The 18,498-nt window shown below is 38.2% G+C and overlaps 1 protein-coding gene across 2 annotated transcripts in view; it reads right to left on the reverse strand.

The window, feature by feature from the left end:
* CRY1 (cryptochrome circadian regulator 1) overlaps positions 1 to 17,637 on the reverse strand; it is a 42,716-nt gene extending 25,079 nt beyond the window's left edge. The window contains exons 1-2 of one of the 2 annotated variants that reach the window (XM_025169289.2): positions 16,137 to 17,637; positions 492 to 600 (exon numbers count right to left, since the gene is read on the reverse strand). In XM_025169289.2, the coding sequence (XP_025025057.1) occupies positions 492 to 600; positions 16,137 to 16,294 (267 nt within the window). In that variant the 5' untranslated portion in view covers positions 16,295 to 17,637. The remainder of the gene's footprint in view (positions 1 to 491; positions 601 to 16,136) is intronic. The other variant, XM_007432368.3, reaches the window with a different exon arrangement.
* Positions 17,638 to 18,498: the final 861 nt, after the last annotated feature.

Below are 18,498 nucleotides of genomic sequence, written 5' to 3' on the forward strand. Positions count from 1 at the left end.
TATGACCTGTGACATGAAACTGCCTTCTACAACCTCACTTTAGTAGCAGAGTTTGACTGTTCCTCACCCAGTTTTAAGCCTCCTACACAGCTGTTTCTGTTTCAGTTAATGACTGTTTCAACTTACATATGAAATTGATCATTAGCACCTGCTTGGTATAATTGGTTAATCATACACCTGATTCTAATCCTACAAGATCCCTGACTTTGTGCCAGTGTACAAAGTGTGCAAGTGTAAGAATTCATTCTGGTTTGAAGCCAAGGGGTAGTCACACCAAATATTAATTTGATTTGGGTTTTTCTTCTGTTGGCTCACTTTGCATTTTGTAAATTGATAAACATAAACAATTACAATATATTTTTTTGAAAACATTCTTCCTTTACAGCATTTTTTCACACCTGCCTAAAACTTTTGCACAGTACTGTATACTCCAGAATCTTGTGAATACTTTTGTACTTGCTTCAAGGCCTCTTCAAATAATCCAAACTTACCTTGAAAAGCCTAGGAAATACATCTGCAGGCTGTCCTCGAATCACAAACAAACGAGAGTTGAGTTTTCGTAGGTTAGCATCCAAGTCCTCAAGACACTGAAGGAGAAACCTATAAGGAGGGTGACATGAAGGAAGACAATTTTTTTAAATGTTGCAAAGGCAAGATTTGTGCAGAAGGAGTTATAATCAGTCATAATCTATTATCTTGGTTATATAGATTAGTTTTTTGTTATACAGCCATCACACCAAAATATATTAAGAGTGTGTGTGTGTGTGTGTGTGCATCCATGCATGCATGCAGCTTTCATAGCATATTTCAGAAATCCTTAGAGACACTGTCAAAGATGATGTAATAATGCTACCATTATACAACTGGAGGACTAAAGCTGAAAGAGTATGCAAACTGTGATAATGATATATAGCTATTCCAACTATTTCAGGTCAATGTACATTAAAAACACAATATAGAAACTCCTGCAATTTTGTTATCCTCTTAAAAATGAGAAAAATGTTAATTGGAAGTTTCTTACTGTTAACCACTATGTATTAGGCTTCACCTATGCTTGTCACAGAAAGAGCTCTTTGTTTCTCTTCTATCTCCCCTCACCCCATCCCTGAAACAGTGTGCTCCCTATTCATAGTATGTTGCTGCTTATGTTGATTTAACTCTTGTTTTTTAAACATTCTTCAGTAACACTCATAGAACTTCCACTATTCTAAAGTGTGCTGTCTAGCAAACTGCTGTTGTACAAAAATATTAAGTCTAATGCAGCATTTCTCAACCTTGACAACTTTAAGATGTGTGGACTTCAACTAGCAGAATTCCCAGCTAGGTATGCTATGCTGTCTGGGGAATTCTGGAAGTTGAAGTCCACACATCTTTTGTCAAGGTTGAGAAAGCACAGTGGTTAGATAAAGTGAATTAGCATCTGTGGATAGCTTCCTCTTTGTGTTGAATTTTTTTTAAAAAATGCTATGACTGTCTGATATTATTTACATGATTCAGCCCGAGAGAATTAACTGGAATGTTTATTAGGCCTTGAAGGCAATGATGTGAGTTGGTGGAGTTCAAATTTCAGAGACTCTAAGATCCTTGCAAGGAATTTCCATCTGATCTTGGAGGCATTGGTGGTCAAGCTCCAGGTTGGTTGTGTGATAGAAACAAAAGTTGATTTATCCATCAGACTAAGTAGTCGGAAGAAGAAACTATCTGTTTGATACCAAAAATATCACCTGAAATTCCTCATGAACCAATATTGCAGTTGGCATCTGAAAATGAACAAAGGCTGCCATTGCCATTGTTGAAGCCATGGGTTTGAGAATATGCTGTTAGACATGTATGAATTGCAGTGGATTTAATCTAGAAATGAAGGTTTGCCCCATTATTAACACAAAATTCTGCCAAGCAGATCCAAGAAGCTGATTATCTATAATAGGAAACTAGAGTCATACATTTGGTAAATTCTGTAGGAGCTGTCATCAGCCTAAATAGTAGTACTCGATGCAGGTAGAACTGAAAAGTGGTTTGGAATTGAAGAAATTGAAGGTGTTCCTTTCTGATTAATATATGAAAATAAGTATATAGAAATGTATTCCAGAATCAAAGTATTAATTAGATACATTTTGATTAAAAATTGTATTATTGAAAATAAATTCAACATCCATAGTATAAAATAATTATGAACAAAAATAGCACAAAACAGTATTCATGCACTTTACTGACAGTGGAGTCATGAACAGAGTTTAGCCAAGGCAAGGGAGGCCAGCAAATCCCTGGATGTTGTTCAGCAATTCATGGCAATGTCCTAGATGATTTGATTTTCTAATGATTTTAATAGAGTTAAGGTGACAAAGTGTAACTGCTTCTCTGCCCTTATTGTGTCCATGGAATGCTTGCCAGCTACACTGTTTAAAGCACCCCAGACCCCTTATGGAAAAGATGGGCCATAAGATCCAGTCAGTTTAAGTTGTGACTGCCTAGCTGAGCAAAATGTGGATAAAATGGCTTTCATTCACTTCAAGCTGGAAGCCAGGTGGTCAGAATCTACTGAGCTGACATCTTGTGCTGCTGGTTTGGAAGCTTCTGAACCTATGGATCCTCAGAAAGTGGACAGAGACCTCTGCAATCTTAGTTCTGTGACTTGTGGCTTGAACCAATACCTACATGGCTAATTAAAGCAGTCAGGAAAGGGACTGGGATCCAGACTATAGTCAATGCTTCAAGGGAATGGGAAATGCCAGTTTGTTTCCCCCCCGTAAAAAGAGGTACTGTTTTACCCATTCCTTTAGAGGCTAGACCTGGATCCAACAAAATTGGATACCTATTATCCTATCTAACACTTTTTGAGGAAGGACATTGAGAAATTGGTGAGGATGCAGTTACAGAGGGCTCTGGAAGACACAAATTATCTGGACTCTTAGAAATCTGAGTTTGGACCTGGGCATAGGATGGAAACCACACTGGTCATTCTTATAGATGGCTTATAGTGGGGCTTGGATGAAGGTGGTATGATCATCCTTGTCCTCCTGGTTCTTTTAGCAGCTTTCAGTATTGTTCATCACAGTATCGTTCTGGATGGCTATGAAAGCTGAGAGTTGGAGACACAATGTTATGATGTTCCACTCCTATCTGAGCAGCCAGGTCCAGAGGGCAAATGTGGGGTGGGGTGGGGTGAGGTTGGACTCACTATGAAGTGTCTACATGTGAACTTCAGTTCTTTCCCCTATCCTGCCCAACATCTATATGAAAACTAATGGGAGAGATCACCCATCTGTTCGGAATGAGGTACCATCAATATTCAGATGACACTCAGTTATATATCTCCATCCTGGGCCCACTGGGAGATGTGGTGGAAGTCATGACCTGGTGTCTGGAGGCTGTCAGGGCTTGAACAGGTAAAAGGAGCTCAGACTCAACACAAACAAGATTGAGTGGTGTTGATTCAGAGGCAACTGATTCCAGGACTGTACCATCTTGGCTCCTGATTGAGTTATGCTCCCCTGGAAAGAGCAGGCTCACAATCTGGGGACCCACCTGGACTCATGGTTCCTGCTTGAAGAGCAGGTAGAGATTGTGGCCAGGAAGGCTTTTTGTTGTTTTGGCTGGTGTGCCAGCTGCAACTTTACCTGGAACAGGATGCACTGAAGATAATCACTCATATCTTTGTCATCTCTCAATTAAATTACTGTGATTCACTCTACATGGGGCTGCCCTTCAAGACCACCCAGAAACTCAGAACACTGTGGCATTCATATTCAGTTGTTGTTCTGCCATGTTAGAGTTGTGCTGTGGAGCTGTACTGACTACCAATAGGTTTCCAGATGCAGTTCAAGTATTGGTTACTATTTATAGAGTCCTACATGGCTCGGGACCCAAGTATCTTAGGGACAATGTTTCCTCAATAGTTTCTGATCTGCCAGACAATTAGGGAGCACCAGCTAAAAGTTTACACCTGCCAGGAGGTATAGCATGAGGGCCTCCAACAGTAGGTATTGTCTATGGCAGTTTCCGTCTTCTGGAATAGCTTGTCCCCTAAAGAATATATGCCCCCTACCCTTATTACCTTCCAAAAGCAGATGAAAACATGGGTCTTCCAGGGGGCCTTTGAGAATTAACTACAGACATTTTCTGTAACTTTATAATTTGAGTCTCTAGTAGCTATTTTGATTAATTTTACTCTGATTTTGTATTCTGTTTTTACTATAGGTAGTCCCCAGTTTAAGAACAAATTTTGTTCCCAAGATCTGACCCTAAGTATGTAAGCTGGAACAGTATTATTATATAATACTATATAAGTAGTATTGTGTGATGAACTCAAACCATTGTGTAATGAATTCGAACCATTGTGTATTTAATTTTAATTTTGCTACAATAGGCTCCATTCTTAACTATGGGTTCTTAACTATGGGTTGTCTGTAACCCAGGCATTTTTAACCCGGGGATTCCCTGTATATAAATTCTATAAGTCACTGAAGAATCTGGTTGGTTTCAGGTAGTCAGATAAATTTCATAAATAAGTAACAAGTAAGGGGTGGCCACTCTTGGGAAGATTCATAATGGCCTCTATCTCCTCTGTTTGAAGACTATGTCTCGGTTTCAAGACAGAATCAACAGAACCTTAGAGCTTTAGAAATGGTAAAGTAACAGGCATTCATTTTTTAAAAAAATTAGGGTTTTGAGTAGGGCAAAGCATGCTTCTAGAATCTGTGTGGCAAGACCTTCACTGTGATGACAGAAACCAAAACAGCTCTGTGTGACAAAGTACACAATTATCCTTTTGCCTGAACTATGGTGCAATTACTTTTTCACACTGGCACATTATATGTTGGCTGAATTTATGCAATAAATAAAACAAGCATCAAATCTATCACTTAGACTCCCTATATATCAATATCAATCACTAGAATCCATATGAAGCTCTGATAACCTTCAGTAAGAAAGATATCCAAAAAAATCAATTTCAAAAATTCAAAAAGTGGTAAATACTTTTTCAGAGAACTAATATGTCCAACATTGGCTGTTGAACATACAATTTATCTTAACAGCACAATAGATTTGGGAAACTTGAAGGATACTCACATAGTGATAAGATATTAATGACAATAAAAATAAATCTCTATGTATCTGTGTATAAGATTTTGCTCTAACAACTCACTATTCTCTTGACATAATTATTACTTTAAGCACTATAAAAAAAGTTTAATGTCCCAAAGCTTACTTTCTCTCAGTAAGATAAGCAACACTAAAATGTTAAATACATCATTCACTGCAAAATATCGTGATGGCCAAAATAGGAAAAACAGTCACTTTATCAAGACTGGAATCTCTGAAGAACCAAGAACATCTTGTAGCTGAATACAGTATCTATGATTGGAATTTTAGCAGTACTTTAAATTTGTTGATTCACAAATGTAAAAATATTAAATGATTATCAGAATTAGTGCAACTATACTGTACTATTTTTAGTATAGAAATACATGAACAAATGCCATGCTTAATCCTATAAAAATGTTATAGGATTAAGCATGGCATTTGTTCATGTATTTCTATTGAATAGACCTGGTAAGCTTTTTATTTTTCAAAACTACAGGTAGCCACTGATTAATTTTGATAGCTGGCAGATTGTATTTTAATAACTGTATTAAAGAATTTCACTTAAAGTTGGTTAAAGTATCCAAAATAATTATTTTCCCTCATTCCACAAATCTGAGGACAGAAAATGTTTGAAAGAGAAGTGATAGCTATAAAGAAAATATAATAGAACTATATTTAGAACTATAGCAGCAGTAGTTATAGGCAAAAAACCATGAAACATATAAATCAAATATAAGAAAAACCTGATCCTACTCATGGTGGTCTGTATACCACCTGAATACAATAAGTAACCAAACTCTATATGACGACCTGTAAAGCTTTTCAATTATTAACTAACAAAGGACAGAAAACTTCAAATATTATAGTTATCCAGGTCTGATACAATTATCAAATGTATATAAATAGTACTCTTTACTTTTCTTCCAGTTGAAAAGGGAGATTCAAACACTTGACAGATGAATCAGGCTTCTGAGTTTTTTTCCTCCATTCCCAAGAGTTTCCCATTAATACTCAAAACTGACTTCTGTAACATATTTTGTCCCTTATTTCTTCCCAACCCCATTTTTCCACCAACAAGTACTTCTATAAACTCAGATTTCCTGAAGGAAGTTATAGAGTTACACTGATTATAATTTCTAACAGATATATCAAGGCCTGTGAACAAGAATATATGAACTCAACAGATGCTGTTATTAATATAAATACAAAATATTACATTGTTAAATCTTTATGTCTTCTTCTTGGGAGAAAAAGGCAGACTGTACTGATATGGTTGTTAAAAACTCTATTGAAACTCTGAAATAATTGCTGATTTTATTATTTTTAACAAGTTATTTCACAGGAAAAAAATCCCAAGTCTTTTGATGGACTTATTTCTTCAAGAAACAAATCAGTTTTTGCCAATATAGCTTAATTATTATATCCTGCAAATTGAATGATACTGCAGCTCTACCATTTTTATTCCTTGGATTCTGACAAATTTTTGCACTTAAGTAACAGTATTATTTTAAATATATGGTAGGAGTTGCTGGCAATCAAAAAAGCAGAGCAGTTTCCTAAGAACTATCTTCATTCAAATATTATGATGGGACCTCTCTTCTACTTCTTTCACCAAGCATTTTCAGCACCAAAAGTAAGTTTTGATTACTGCATTTCAGTTACACTGTATTATGGCGTATAATCCAGTTCAGATACAACACTAAAACCACAGTTAGCATTATGATAACACGAGCAATGCCTAGGCCTACAAGACCTCCATTATTCTCTTATGTGCAAGGGCAGGCAATTTAAAATGTTTTCTTTTGCTGTTTTGAGCAAAGTACTGATACTTGTTGCTTGGTAACTAAAGTTTGTTCTGAACTGCAAAGGGCAGCTTTCAACATTGTTCCCTCAAATGAGAAAGGAATGGATTTGCACATTAAGATATGTTTTCAGATTGCTTACTTTATCTGTTCCAAAGAAAAGCAACCCCCCCCCCCTTTTAGGCTGCTTTCAATAGTTTTCATTTAAATAGTCAATACATTCCTATCAGCCATTTTGCTTGGGCATGTGGGACCACTAGATGGTGCTCACTTGCCTTTTTTTTTAATTAAAAAATTAGGTAAAATCTTGCAGCATAGACAAACTTTGCAAAATCTTCTTACATAGGACTTTCCAAGATTTTGGCAATTTGTAATTGCTCACTATCTAATTATTAAAACTTGGTCTGAGCAAAGTTTAATCTGAAGCACAGTTCTGCTTCTTTTGCTCAAATACTCTTTAAAAATTTATTTGATTCACAAGAGAAGCAAAGAAATATGTCCAGTAGCTTTTAAATTCTCTTCTATCAGCTAAAGAGAGGTAATTTTAGAATGACTGATAATATGCCACGAAGTCGTAGTCAACTCTTAGCAACCATATAGATTTTCTCCATATGATCTGTCCCTAACCTGGTCTTTCAAGTAGAGAATTCGTATTAGAAAGAGCTTGCATTCCAATAAAGATCTAAGGTTTTCCAGCTTAGCTTTTAGGTCATGTTGTGCTTGTTCTGAGAGAACTAGAGACAGACCTCAATTTTAGATATTGACCTTTATTGTCTTAAAAATTGGCCCTAGTTTGCTACTTGGGAATAAGCATCATTTTGCTATAGAAAAGTCTTTTTAAATTACCAAAAGAAAACAAGCACCTATGATTGCTAATTTAAAATCAAAATCAAAAAGGGGTGCTGGGGGAAGCAGCACCAGTTCTAGAGGGTCATGACTTACCTATTTCAGCCCAGGAAAGAGAGTGGACCTATTTTCAGCTACCATATCATCTACCAGTCACCAATTTATTGGTGGGGGAGGGGGTTATGGGGACTAGTGAAATGTAAAATCCTGGGTTTCTGTCTGCAGTTCAAACCAACCTACACCAATGTATAAGTAGTTCTTGTTTATCAAGTGCTTCATGCAGCAACCCTTCAAAGTTAGGACAGTGCTAAAAAAAACCTTTGTGACCAATCCTTGCATTTACAACTGTTGCAGCATCCCTCAGTCACGTGATCAGCATTCACATGCTTTGCAATTGGCTTGTGACAAGCAGAGTTAATAGAGAAGGTGGAAGTAAAATCATAACTCCCAATCGTGTGATTTTTTGCTTAGCGACCACAGCACTTTGCTTAACAACTGAAGGGGAAGTAAGGTTGTAAGCCTGTCACAGTCACGTGATTTTCTGCTTAGCAACTGTGGTGCTCAGCAACCAAGTTGCTGGGCCCAATTGTGGTCGCTAAGCAAGGATTACCTTATCAGTTCAATGGTTTCGTGACATAAAAATCTTAGTACTTCCTATATTGGATACAAAGTACAGGTAGTCCTTGGGTTACATCCATTAATTCAAAGTTACAATGGTGCTTAAAAAAATGGACTTATGACTAGTCCTCCTACTTATGATTGTCAAAATGTCCTATGGTCATGTTCTCCTGCTCTGCGTGAACTGCCTCCATTTCAATTACCCCTACCTACCTATCTCTCCCCCCCATCTCTGCCCTTTTAGCTGCCAATTTAGGTTTTCGATTAAAGTACTTGCTTACTAATTCATAATAATACAAATGTTGAAATTTGTAAGCCTGCTTTAATGTACTGTAATTGACTAGATATTAAAAAGGTAAACCGATGCAAGTGTCGACCATGAATCTAATTCCACTGCTTGGGAATTTGCTGTCTAGAAATTCAGATGTAATCTTAAACCAGATTTGCAACAATTTCTATTATTAGGTAAAGGAAGGAATATATTGATTATAGTCAAAGCTAGGAACAGTTACTTATCTAAAGGGAATACTTATGTTATATTGATAATTTTTCTTCATGCAGCACACAACCATGCTTCACTGGTCTATGAAGAAAAAGAACATCTAATAAGATAAAGATATACCATTTCATCTTTCAAGTTCCTAAATGTTTCTAGAGAAAGACAGCCAGTTTAATAAACTTTTACTATTATCGCCTTTGGTGTGTATCTCTTATCCAGTTTATTTACCAGATTTCTAAAGGCTTACTTTAATATGAATCAACAGAACGTTTTTTAAATAGGCCATTGCTCTAGCAACCAGCAGGCTGTTTGGACTACTCCCCGTCACAATGACCTACTTTAGAGATCATGCTACAACACAGTTTCATAACTTGAATTTCAAGTTCATCACCACAATGTTTTGAAGAGATCAGGCTGCACTTCTAAACAAAATGAGATTTATGTTAAAAAGAAAATAAAAAACTCACCAGTCTACAGTATTTCAGACAACTGCATCTTTAAAGCCTAAAATATTTAAATGTCAAAGTAATATAAAATGAATTATTGTACAACTGAGAGAATAGTATAAAGTTTTACATTGCTTGTTCCTCCATTTCACTAACATATAATCAAATCAACATAATTCTAATATCTGTTCAAAGACAGAAGTCAGAATGACGTCCATAGACGTCATTGACACTGGCTAAACCTGGTTAACAACACAGCATCCACCCAGGCATCCCTTTAAAAAACAACAAAACCTTCCGTAAGATCTCAGGACATTTGAAAGGGCATCTGGGCTAATAAAGGTCATGGATCCCTAAATAACTCTTCTCTGACACAATTCTGCTCTCACAGCCTAACATAGAGCTGGATAATATTTTAGGCCCAAGAGATTTATCATGTGCTGGTATAAGCCATCAGAAATACATGGTGGAAACAAAAATTTGACTCCTTTTACAGCGAAGCAATGGGAACCAAATTGCTAAATTGTCACCACAATTAGCAATGTTAAATGTAGCTATTCTTACTTCTTTTACTGTCCTTTGGTAGCTAAATAACAAGGAGATTCAAAGATCACATAAAGGATGCCTACAGATTGAATGCAGGCTACAGATCTGACCCTTACTACAATAAGTCAAGCTGCAATAAAACAAAAATCATTTTTGATGGAGAAAACAGTAGGACTTGGAAAGTTTTGCCCTAAAGCAAAACTTTTCTGGCTGGTTGAGAGTGATTAAAGTCTGATTCTTAAAATCAACTAAGTTGGAACATAATTTTTAATTATGAAAATACGGTTTAGAAAAATATATACCACTTATAACTGGCTTTCAAATAATTAAATAAGGTTAATTTCCTTCCAGTTTGCATCAATCTAAATATAACAAGAGCAAACCTACTTTATTTAAATAACCTATACTGAAACCTATTCTACCCAAATTTGTATGGTTCTAATCCTGCTCTTAAAAGGCCATAGTTCATCTGCATAACTTTTTTTTGTCAGCAGCTTAATCAAAGCAATACTACATTTTTTCTTTGTCAAAATACTATTTTATACCTAGGAAACTCAACACATCCAGAGAAGCACTTTTTAATTATAACATGGGATGTAGTTGGGCAAGTATTATAGAAAGTTGTGGGCACTGTAATTTATTATGCAAACTGTGCAAGGCAAAAGAGTATTTCCCATTGCTGAATCTAGAGCAATTTTTAAAAAAACAATTAAATAAAGTTTTAATTAAAAGGATATAAATTTAGTCAAAAACTTACATGTTTCCTAAAATGTACCAATAATACATTTACAAATAAATTTGTTTACAGCATACTTTCTCTAATTTAATGAGAGCATTAAATTGATGGAAATATTTAATCTAGTAGCAGAATCAGCAACCATTAAGTAAACCATTCTACGTATTTGGGTTTTTATTATGAACATTAAGATATATGCATTTAATCTTAACTTTAGGAACTAGAGAACTGAGAGAAAAAGATGTTAATGGCAGGTGACTTTCTCAACCCCTCCTGAATATTGTACCTCTCTCCCTCCAAAAACAGCTTCTTGGTGTCAAAGTCCCTCAGGAGATTTTTGCTAAGCCTGCAGTTCAATGTATTGCAAAGCAAGTGACTTTTTCCATAAGCTCCTTCCTATTCATGTTCCCAAGATAAAGTATTCATTTTTGATATTCTGAAAACAAGGAATACCGTACACTAATGCAGTTGCTTACAAGGCTGACCAAAAGTATATGAAACACTTCACACTCTTTTCTCATCCCACTTGTTTACTGCAAAGGCAACAATGACAAGGATAAAAATTATGTCAGCCTTTGCCATCCTGATCCCGTCCAGATATGTTGGGCTTCTATCACCATATCTGCCAATTCACAGGTAGTCCTCAACTTACGACCATTTGTTTAACGACTGCTCAAAGTTACAATGGCATTGAAAAAAGTGACTTATGACCTGTCCTTGCACTTACGACTGTCGCAGCGTCTCTGCAGTCATATGATCAAAATTTGGAACCTTGGCAACCAGCATGTATTTACAACAGTTGCAGCATCCCAGGGTCATGTGATCACCATTTGCGACCTTCCTGGGGGGCTTCAAGCAAGTCAATAGGGGAAGCTGGATTCACTTAACCGTGTGATTCGCTTAATTTATTTTGGTATTTTACCCTGATATAATATAGTAGATATATATGTTTAGTATAAACATTCTTTATTTCAATAGTAGTAACTTGTTTGCTAATCAGATTAATATAAAATTGCTTTTAGGTTCAAAATCTGAGTCATATAAGAAACTCTGAGCTCCTTATTTTGTCTAATACAGTGTTTTCCAACCTTGGCAACTTCCAGGTGTTTGGACTTCAACTCATAAAATTCTTATCAATGGCTATGCTAGCTATGGAATTCTGGGATCTGAAGTCCATATATCTGGAATCTATGCAAAAGAAAGTACCTTTACTGGTTTATTTTCAGTACAGATTTCCAGAACAAAAAGTCACTTATCTGTATGTACTTGCTATGCAGAGATGCTATGTGACACAGATATGTAGTTGAATAGATATGTGCCTTATTGCTTAGATATGTAGCTGAATTAAGAGCCAGAAGAACTGTGCACTTTTATACAATACTGTCATGACTGTTTCTGTCTCTAAGCAGGAAGCATTAATATTTCAACCAATTAAAATGCTATCCTAACCCCCAACGCTTAGCGCACTTAAACTGTTGATTTGTTCCAAGCCAATAACATGACACAGTGGCTCCTTGCAAGAGTCAGAATTTCAAACTTCTTTGCCATAACTGCATTCCAATCTTACTATAAGCAAAGTGAATTAAATCCACCGGGAAGAAGCAAACGTTCCATAAGTTTCTGAAAATCTGACACTGTCCCTGGCTTTAGAGTATCTGTGTGATGGAAAATGTTTACGAAGGGGGAGGTGATGTGATTGGGCTACAGTAACACAGCAGGTTCTCTAGAAGGGGGGAGCACATTCCAAGAAGGGGGGGCGAGATAAGAGACAACACAGTCCAGAGCTGAATCGTGGGAAGAGGAAGAGATTTAGGATACCCACTCCCTAGAATCTCCCAGGTATATCCACTAGGTTACAGATTTAGTCTGGCAAGATTCTGTCTATATGGTGTAAGCAATAAAAGAACTGAACTTGGCTGGACTGTTTCTTTGTCATTTTTGGGCTGGGCCTAACAGTTTGTGGAGCTCATGCTGATCTTCTGGTTATTTGTATGGGTTTGTTTGTTCATATTTTTCTTTTACATTATGTATTGTTTTAAAATTGTAAGCTGTCCAAAGTCCTTTTGGAGTCAGGTGGCCTCAAAATCCAATATAAATGAATAAGTACCCATGAGGGTATTTCTGATTTAAGGATATTTCCCCTTGATTTCATATTACCATTCTAAAATCACTGAGTGTTGGGCATTAAATGGAATTAAGGAAAAAGCTCTTTTATTGGATACTTATGTTTTATGGAATAGCCCTCACTAGATAATTTGTTAGCAATGAAGATATTCTTAATTCTGTACCAGATGTATGTGCATTTGCAATAAACCTTAAGAAAAAAGAGCACAGCTTGAAATATAGAGATGAAAACACAGATAAAAATTCATTTATTCATCACTTCTAGACAAACTGAGGTCACAAACCCACCTGCAGTGCTGAAGTGTAATTTCATGCCCCCTATCACAATTGTGAAAACTGATGACAATTTCCCACTTACATTTTCCAGGTGAATCATATAACTTGCAGTTTCAGAGCCTCATGCAACTACCCCAAGACCACTTAGAAGCGACAACACATCTTACCACTTTAAAATGGGAGAAAAACTGTAGTGCAACTCCTAAATTATGATCAGTCTTACTTATAAAAAACTACTCTTTTCATAACAGAAAATACCTAGTTTTGCTTATATCCAATTTCTGCCTTGCATTTAGTTTTCTGGGCAAGTTACTTATTCTTGTGACTCACATGGCAACCATTCCTTCAAATTCTGAAATATATCCAGACTGGGGGTTCCTGTCTTACACCAGTAAGATAAAATAATTAATGGATATTTATTTTATTGTACCTCAGGAGGAACTTCATACCTGTCCATCCTTGACATCAAAATAGAACAATGCTTCAAACAATATTTAGCAAATAAAAGTTAGACATTTTATATAACAGTCACAGAAACCTTAACAGAACCACATAACACAGACTTCAAGAAGCAACCTGTTGTGAATTCATTTTTCTTAATTTGTTAATGAAGAAATAAGGCATATTCAGGAAAAAAAGTTACACTGTAAAACTCCTGAATACTAAGTTTTCACGATACGAATACTGTAACCTATGTTACAGGAAAAGAATGAAGAGAAAAGAGGTCAGTGATTGCTATATGTCACAGCAGGCTAGCAATTATGCACAGCATGTCAGTAGGTCAGCTATAATGAAACTCATTCATAAGTTTAACATGAATTTTGCACACATCTCACCACATCACAAACTAATACTTCCAATATACCTCACTGCATCATGCCCAGAATTTTTGCATACATTTTAAGCATCTCTTCATTTACTTCTTTCTCCAGGATACTTTCAATACCCTATGGCAGTGCGTAGATGGAAAGTAAGATGCAATTCTTGCTAACCCATGAATAAGCAACTCACTGATACATAATGTTCAATCTCTCTCACTTGGCCTCCCGAACAGTGACAGGTCTAACAAATCCAGACAATTCCATCCACAACTTATTGTGACTTACAAACCAGGAATACTATCTACATATAACACTAAATCAATAATGGATCAACTGCTGAGAATCAAATGATAATGATCAAGCAAGATATATTAGCAGACTTGCTTGTTCCCCCCAAAAATCAGAATCCTTGGAGGTCTAGATTTTATTTAAGTGCTTAACACTGGATTTAAAAAGCCTGAAAAATTTGCAAGATACCATAACAGGCAATTGTTATTAGCTATACAAGAAGCTGCACAATTCATGTCATGGAAAGTAGACTTGTCTTTCATTTTTCTTGCTTAGTGGCTACTCCTGCTGCTGCCATTATACAACAGTCCTATAATTCTCCATTTACCTGTAGCTGGGCCACTGATCATTGTTATTTCAAAACAAAAACATAAACAGAAAACTGTGTCTTCAGACTTTAAAAAATGTGTTACCCTAAAAACACTGGACCTTAGTAAACAACTGAAAATGATTTATTCCCTGATCCTTGCTTTAGTATGTTAAACATACTCTACTGAAACTATACTCACATCTGTTATACCGCCTAGGAATACTGTATCAGAAGAGGCCTTGTATCATTTGGCAAAATTCTCTTATGCTGACTGAGAATGACTTTTTAAGATAGCACTTTTCTGAGTTTGCCAAGGATTGAACCAAGGGCCTTCTACATGCAAAAGAAAAGCTCTACTGCTGAGCCTTGTTCTACACTTCTGCTATGACTGGATATCTGCTTTCCACATCCCTAAGGGAGTATAAAATTTACACTTACTGTTGTAAATTAAATCCATAACACAGCATGTATTTCCTAATTTTACAACTTTTACAAAACAGCTAAAATATCAGAAAGTTTGGTAGCACCTTTTCCAACTAACAAATTTTATTGAAAAGCATGAGCTTTAATGAACTGCAGCTTACTTCATCAGTTACCCTGCTTGTATCTGCACCAGTTTCTTGGTAAGTTTTATGGATTTCCACTTCATCCAACCGAAGCTGGTGCTTTTCATTGTAGACACTGCCCAAGGATAGCTGGGTTCATCTATGGTAAATTCAGGAGTCTGGTAGCACCTTTTCCGACTAACATATTTTATTAAAAGGCATAAGTTTTTGAAGCTTTTAAAAAAGCCTTTAAAGCATTAAGAGGCATAAGCTTTCACTTCATCTAGTGACGTCTGATGCAGCTCACAAAAGCTTATACCTTCTTTGTTCAACTCTCCTCCTATAATGAAATCAACCACTACATTCAAACAGGTATCTCCAATGTTCTATTCTAACTCAATAACTTTTGGCAGACCTTTCACAAATTCTGTGAACTCAGTACTGGTTATGAAACATCTAACTGAGATGCATAGTGTGTATAGCAACAGGAGGGACTGCATATGTCATTGTTTCTCTGCTGTCAGCATCAGGAACGGACTAGAAAAGATCCAATTAAGAACACGACATGGCATGGCAAGCAGGAGTAGGGATAGCAGCGTGACCATATATATAACCAAGTGATGACTAAGTGTCTTTTACACAGCAAGGACAATAATGTGAAATCAGGACACAAAATCAACTCTTATAAAATACAACTTTCACCTTAGGGGGCCTCGGTAGAGCTTATCTACTCTATTGTCTCAAGAAATGTGATTATAAACATCCTTTTTGGAACAGCTAAGAAGGAAGAATAGGATTACAGAGCCATCTGATTTATGCAAAACGTTTTATCGCCTCCAACACAAGTTACCTAATGCCAAAGGTTTGTTATTAACATTCTAAGCCTTTCCCCACGCCATAAGAGAAGCCAGCGCGGCCTTTTGCAGTTTATGAAACCTTTTACGCCTTTCCTACGAAACAAGGGCTGAATTCAGGAGGAAATAAGCGCGCACCAAGCCTGTTTCACGAAAAGCGGCGAGAGTCATCGTCCCCCTCCCTTCCTGCTGAGCGCTGAGACGTCAGAAGCGAGTCCTAAGGCGGCCGCGGAGCCCGGGCATTGTATAATCAGACGCCGGCGCGCATGCGCAGAGCCGTCGAATGGGGTTGAGAAGCGGCCGGTTCCATCCAGGGAGCCGCCGCCGCATGCCCACTCACCTCCACCGGTTGATCCCCACGTTGGAGGAGCCCGCAAACCAGGGGTCCAGGATGTAGACGCAGCGCACCGTGTCGGCCCCCTGGATGACTTCCCTCAGAGCCGGGTTGTCGTGGAGTCGAAGCCCCTTGCGGAACCAGTGCACTGAGTTCACTCCCATCTCTGACAAGCGGCCCGTCACTCGCCCACACAACTCGCCGGTGGGTCGGCTCGCGAGCAAAAGAGAATCGCCGGGTGGTCAGGAATGAGCGAAGTTGGCTTCGCGGCTCATGCCGAGACGGACCCCGTCACTAAAAGTTCACTCTCCGGTCAAGGCGGGGGCGAGGCGAGAAAAGCGGGGGCGAAAGACTCCCCTCGAGTGTGGCTCTAGGACCCAGTGGAGGCAGCGGCTGCGGCGGTGGAAGCAGCAGCTGCGGGAGCGTTGGAGATGGCCGCCAGCGGGAAACGCATCACCCCTTTTCCTCAGCCTCGCGCGCCCACTCAGAGCTGGGGAAGGAGCCCCACGACGTTCCGCAGACGCGGCGAGAAAGAGAGAGAGCGGCTCGGTAGCGAGGCGCGCAGCTTCGTCCTTTTTTTTCCCCCAAACCGCTTCCTCGCAGCGCTCCAAGCTGAACACCGCTCGCCTCGCCGTCCGCCCTGTGACTCTACGCAGCTCTGCCGTGTGACGAGACCGCCAAGCTCCACCCTCTTTCCCCATTGGCCGGCTGCCCCACGTGATCTCCGGCGCCTCACGTTTCTGAAATGTGTTTCGTCTGGTGGGGAGCGGCGCTGGGTTTCGTGGCGTTCTAAGGTTGCCATGGCATTAAGCAAGTTATGGCCCAAAGAAAGACGCCGGAGCGAAAGTGAGCGCGCTTTTGAAGGAAGCAAAGCGCGCGCGCCCGCTTCACCGAGCAAAGAAGCGAGGCCAAAGAACGGGGGCTGAGCTGCTGTTCTAGCCACACCCTCGGGCTCGAGAGCGAAAGACCCGGATGAGCACGGGGCTTGTGTGGAGGTTTCTCTGAAGTGCGTTGATTCTATGGCGCTCGGGCGAATCCGGCGAGGATCGGTGCAATGTATTTTCTTAGTGCTCCCACCTGCCGAGATAAAAGCGCACGTCCACTTTCCTTCCTCCCCCTTTCCCGCGCTTCTTTCTGGATTGGGGCGCGTGGACTCCGCATGTGCCCCCTTGCAAGGTTGCAATAGGCAATTGAAGCCAACGCAACGAGAATCAGATCTGCGAGCCTGTTAATATACACCTTAGTGGCTAAAGTTGATCATTACATAATACCATTATGAAATGGTCCGTTGCAAACGATACTTTCTTTGTGTGCTTTTGCAAACTCTACGAAGTTAACTGCGAGGCAGTTGGAGGCACATGAAACCTTAAAGGTGACTTTTAATGATTAAAAGCAGATAATGCAATAACAAAAGTGCGCGTGTTGCTTTGTAAAGAATCAGACTTGGAAACTCCATTGGACAAGGAAAGGTTTGTGTGTAAACGTATATAGGGACAATACAATAAATGATTTAATACAGTAATGGATTTATGTCTTAGGGAAATGCTAACAAATACCATTGCTTAATGTTGTGCACAAGTAGTCCATAATCTCAAATCTAAATCATGAGGATACCAATGCTAGACCTGAATGTTTAGTTCTTGTACCTAGGGGGTTACAAAACACAAAAATGTTCTAAAACGTTTTCCCCACCCTGTGTGGAAGGGCTTTTTGACTCATACATGAGGTTCTTTAAATCAGATGCAGCCCATAAGCCGTCCCTAGTTTAAAGGATGTAAGACAGGTAATGTAGCATATTCAGCTTTGTTTTCCAGTCAATAGAATGTGTAAGAAGTTCAGGGGAAATGACTAGGGAGGAGGTAACATGTTTGTGAACTACTGTACAGCATCAGCTGCCTGAGGCAGTTGCCTCATACTCCCTAATGGTAGAGATTAATTTAGCTATGGAGGTATTTGGAGTAAGAAAAAAGATTAATAAAATGAAGTCACCTTAAGATTTATATGATTTTGCTCTGAATTTATTGATAAGAATAGAGAATGTGCATCAGGGACTCTTTAATGTTAAAATAAAATCAAGAAAGACATTTTAGAATTGACCACAATGATGCCATTTAAAATGGATGATAAATAGCTCCCCTGTTAACTTTCCTTTTGAATGTTTAGTTGCATAATGGTTCTGATGTTTGGAAAAACCAAACTGTTAACAGCATTTATTTACAAAAAAGGAAGATAGTTTAAATAAGCTTTAAAAAGATGAACAAGTCTTAGAACAGTGGATTTCAGATGGATTCCACATATACCATTCTTTTGACTACCATAATCTCATGTTAATGTTTGAGCAAGGGATATTTTTTCTGTGCTTAGGGTT

The sequence above is a fragment of the Python bivittatus genome, unplaced genomic scaffold (genome assembly GCF_059951505.1).
Source record: "Python bivittatus isolate LINGU-HERP-01145 unplaced genomic scaffold, Pbiv_v1 ctg000330_np1212, whole genome shotgun sequence".
Lineage (NCBI taxonomy): Eukaryota > Metazoa > Chordata > Lepidosauria > Squamata > Pythonidae > Python > Python bivittatus.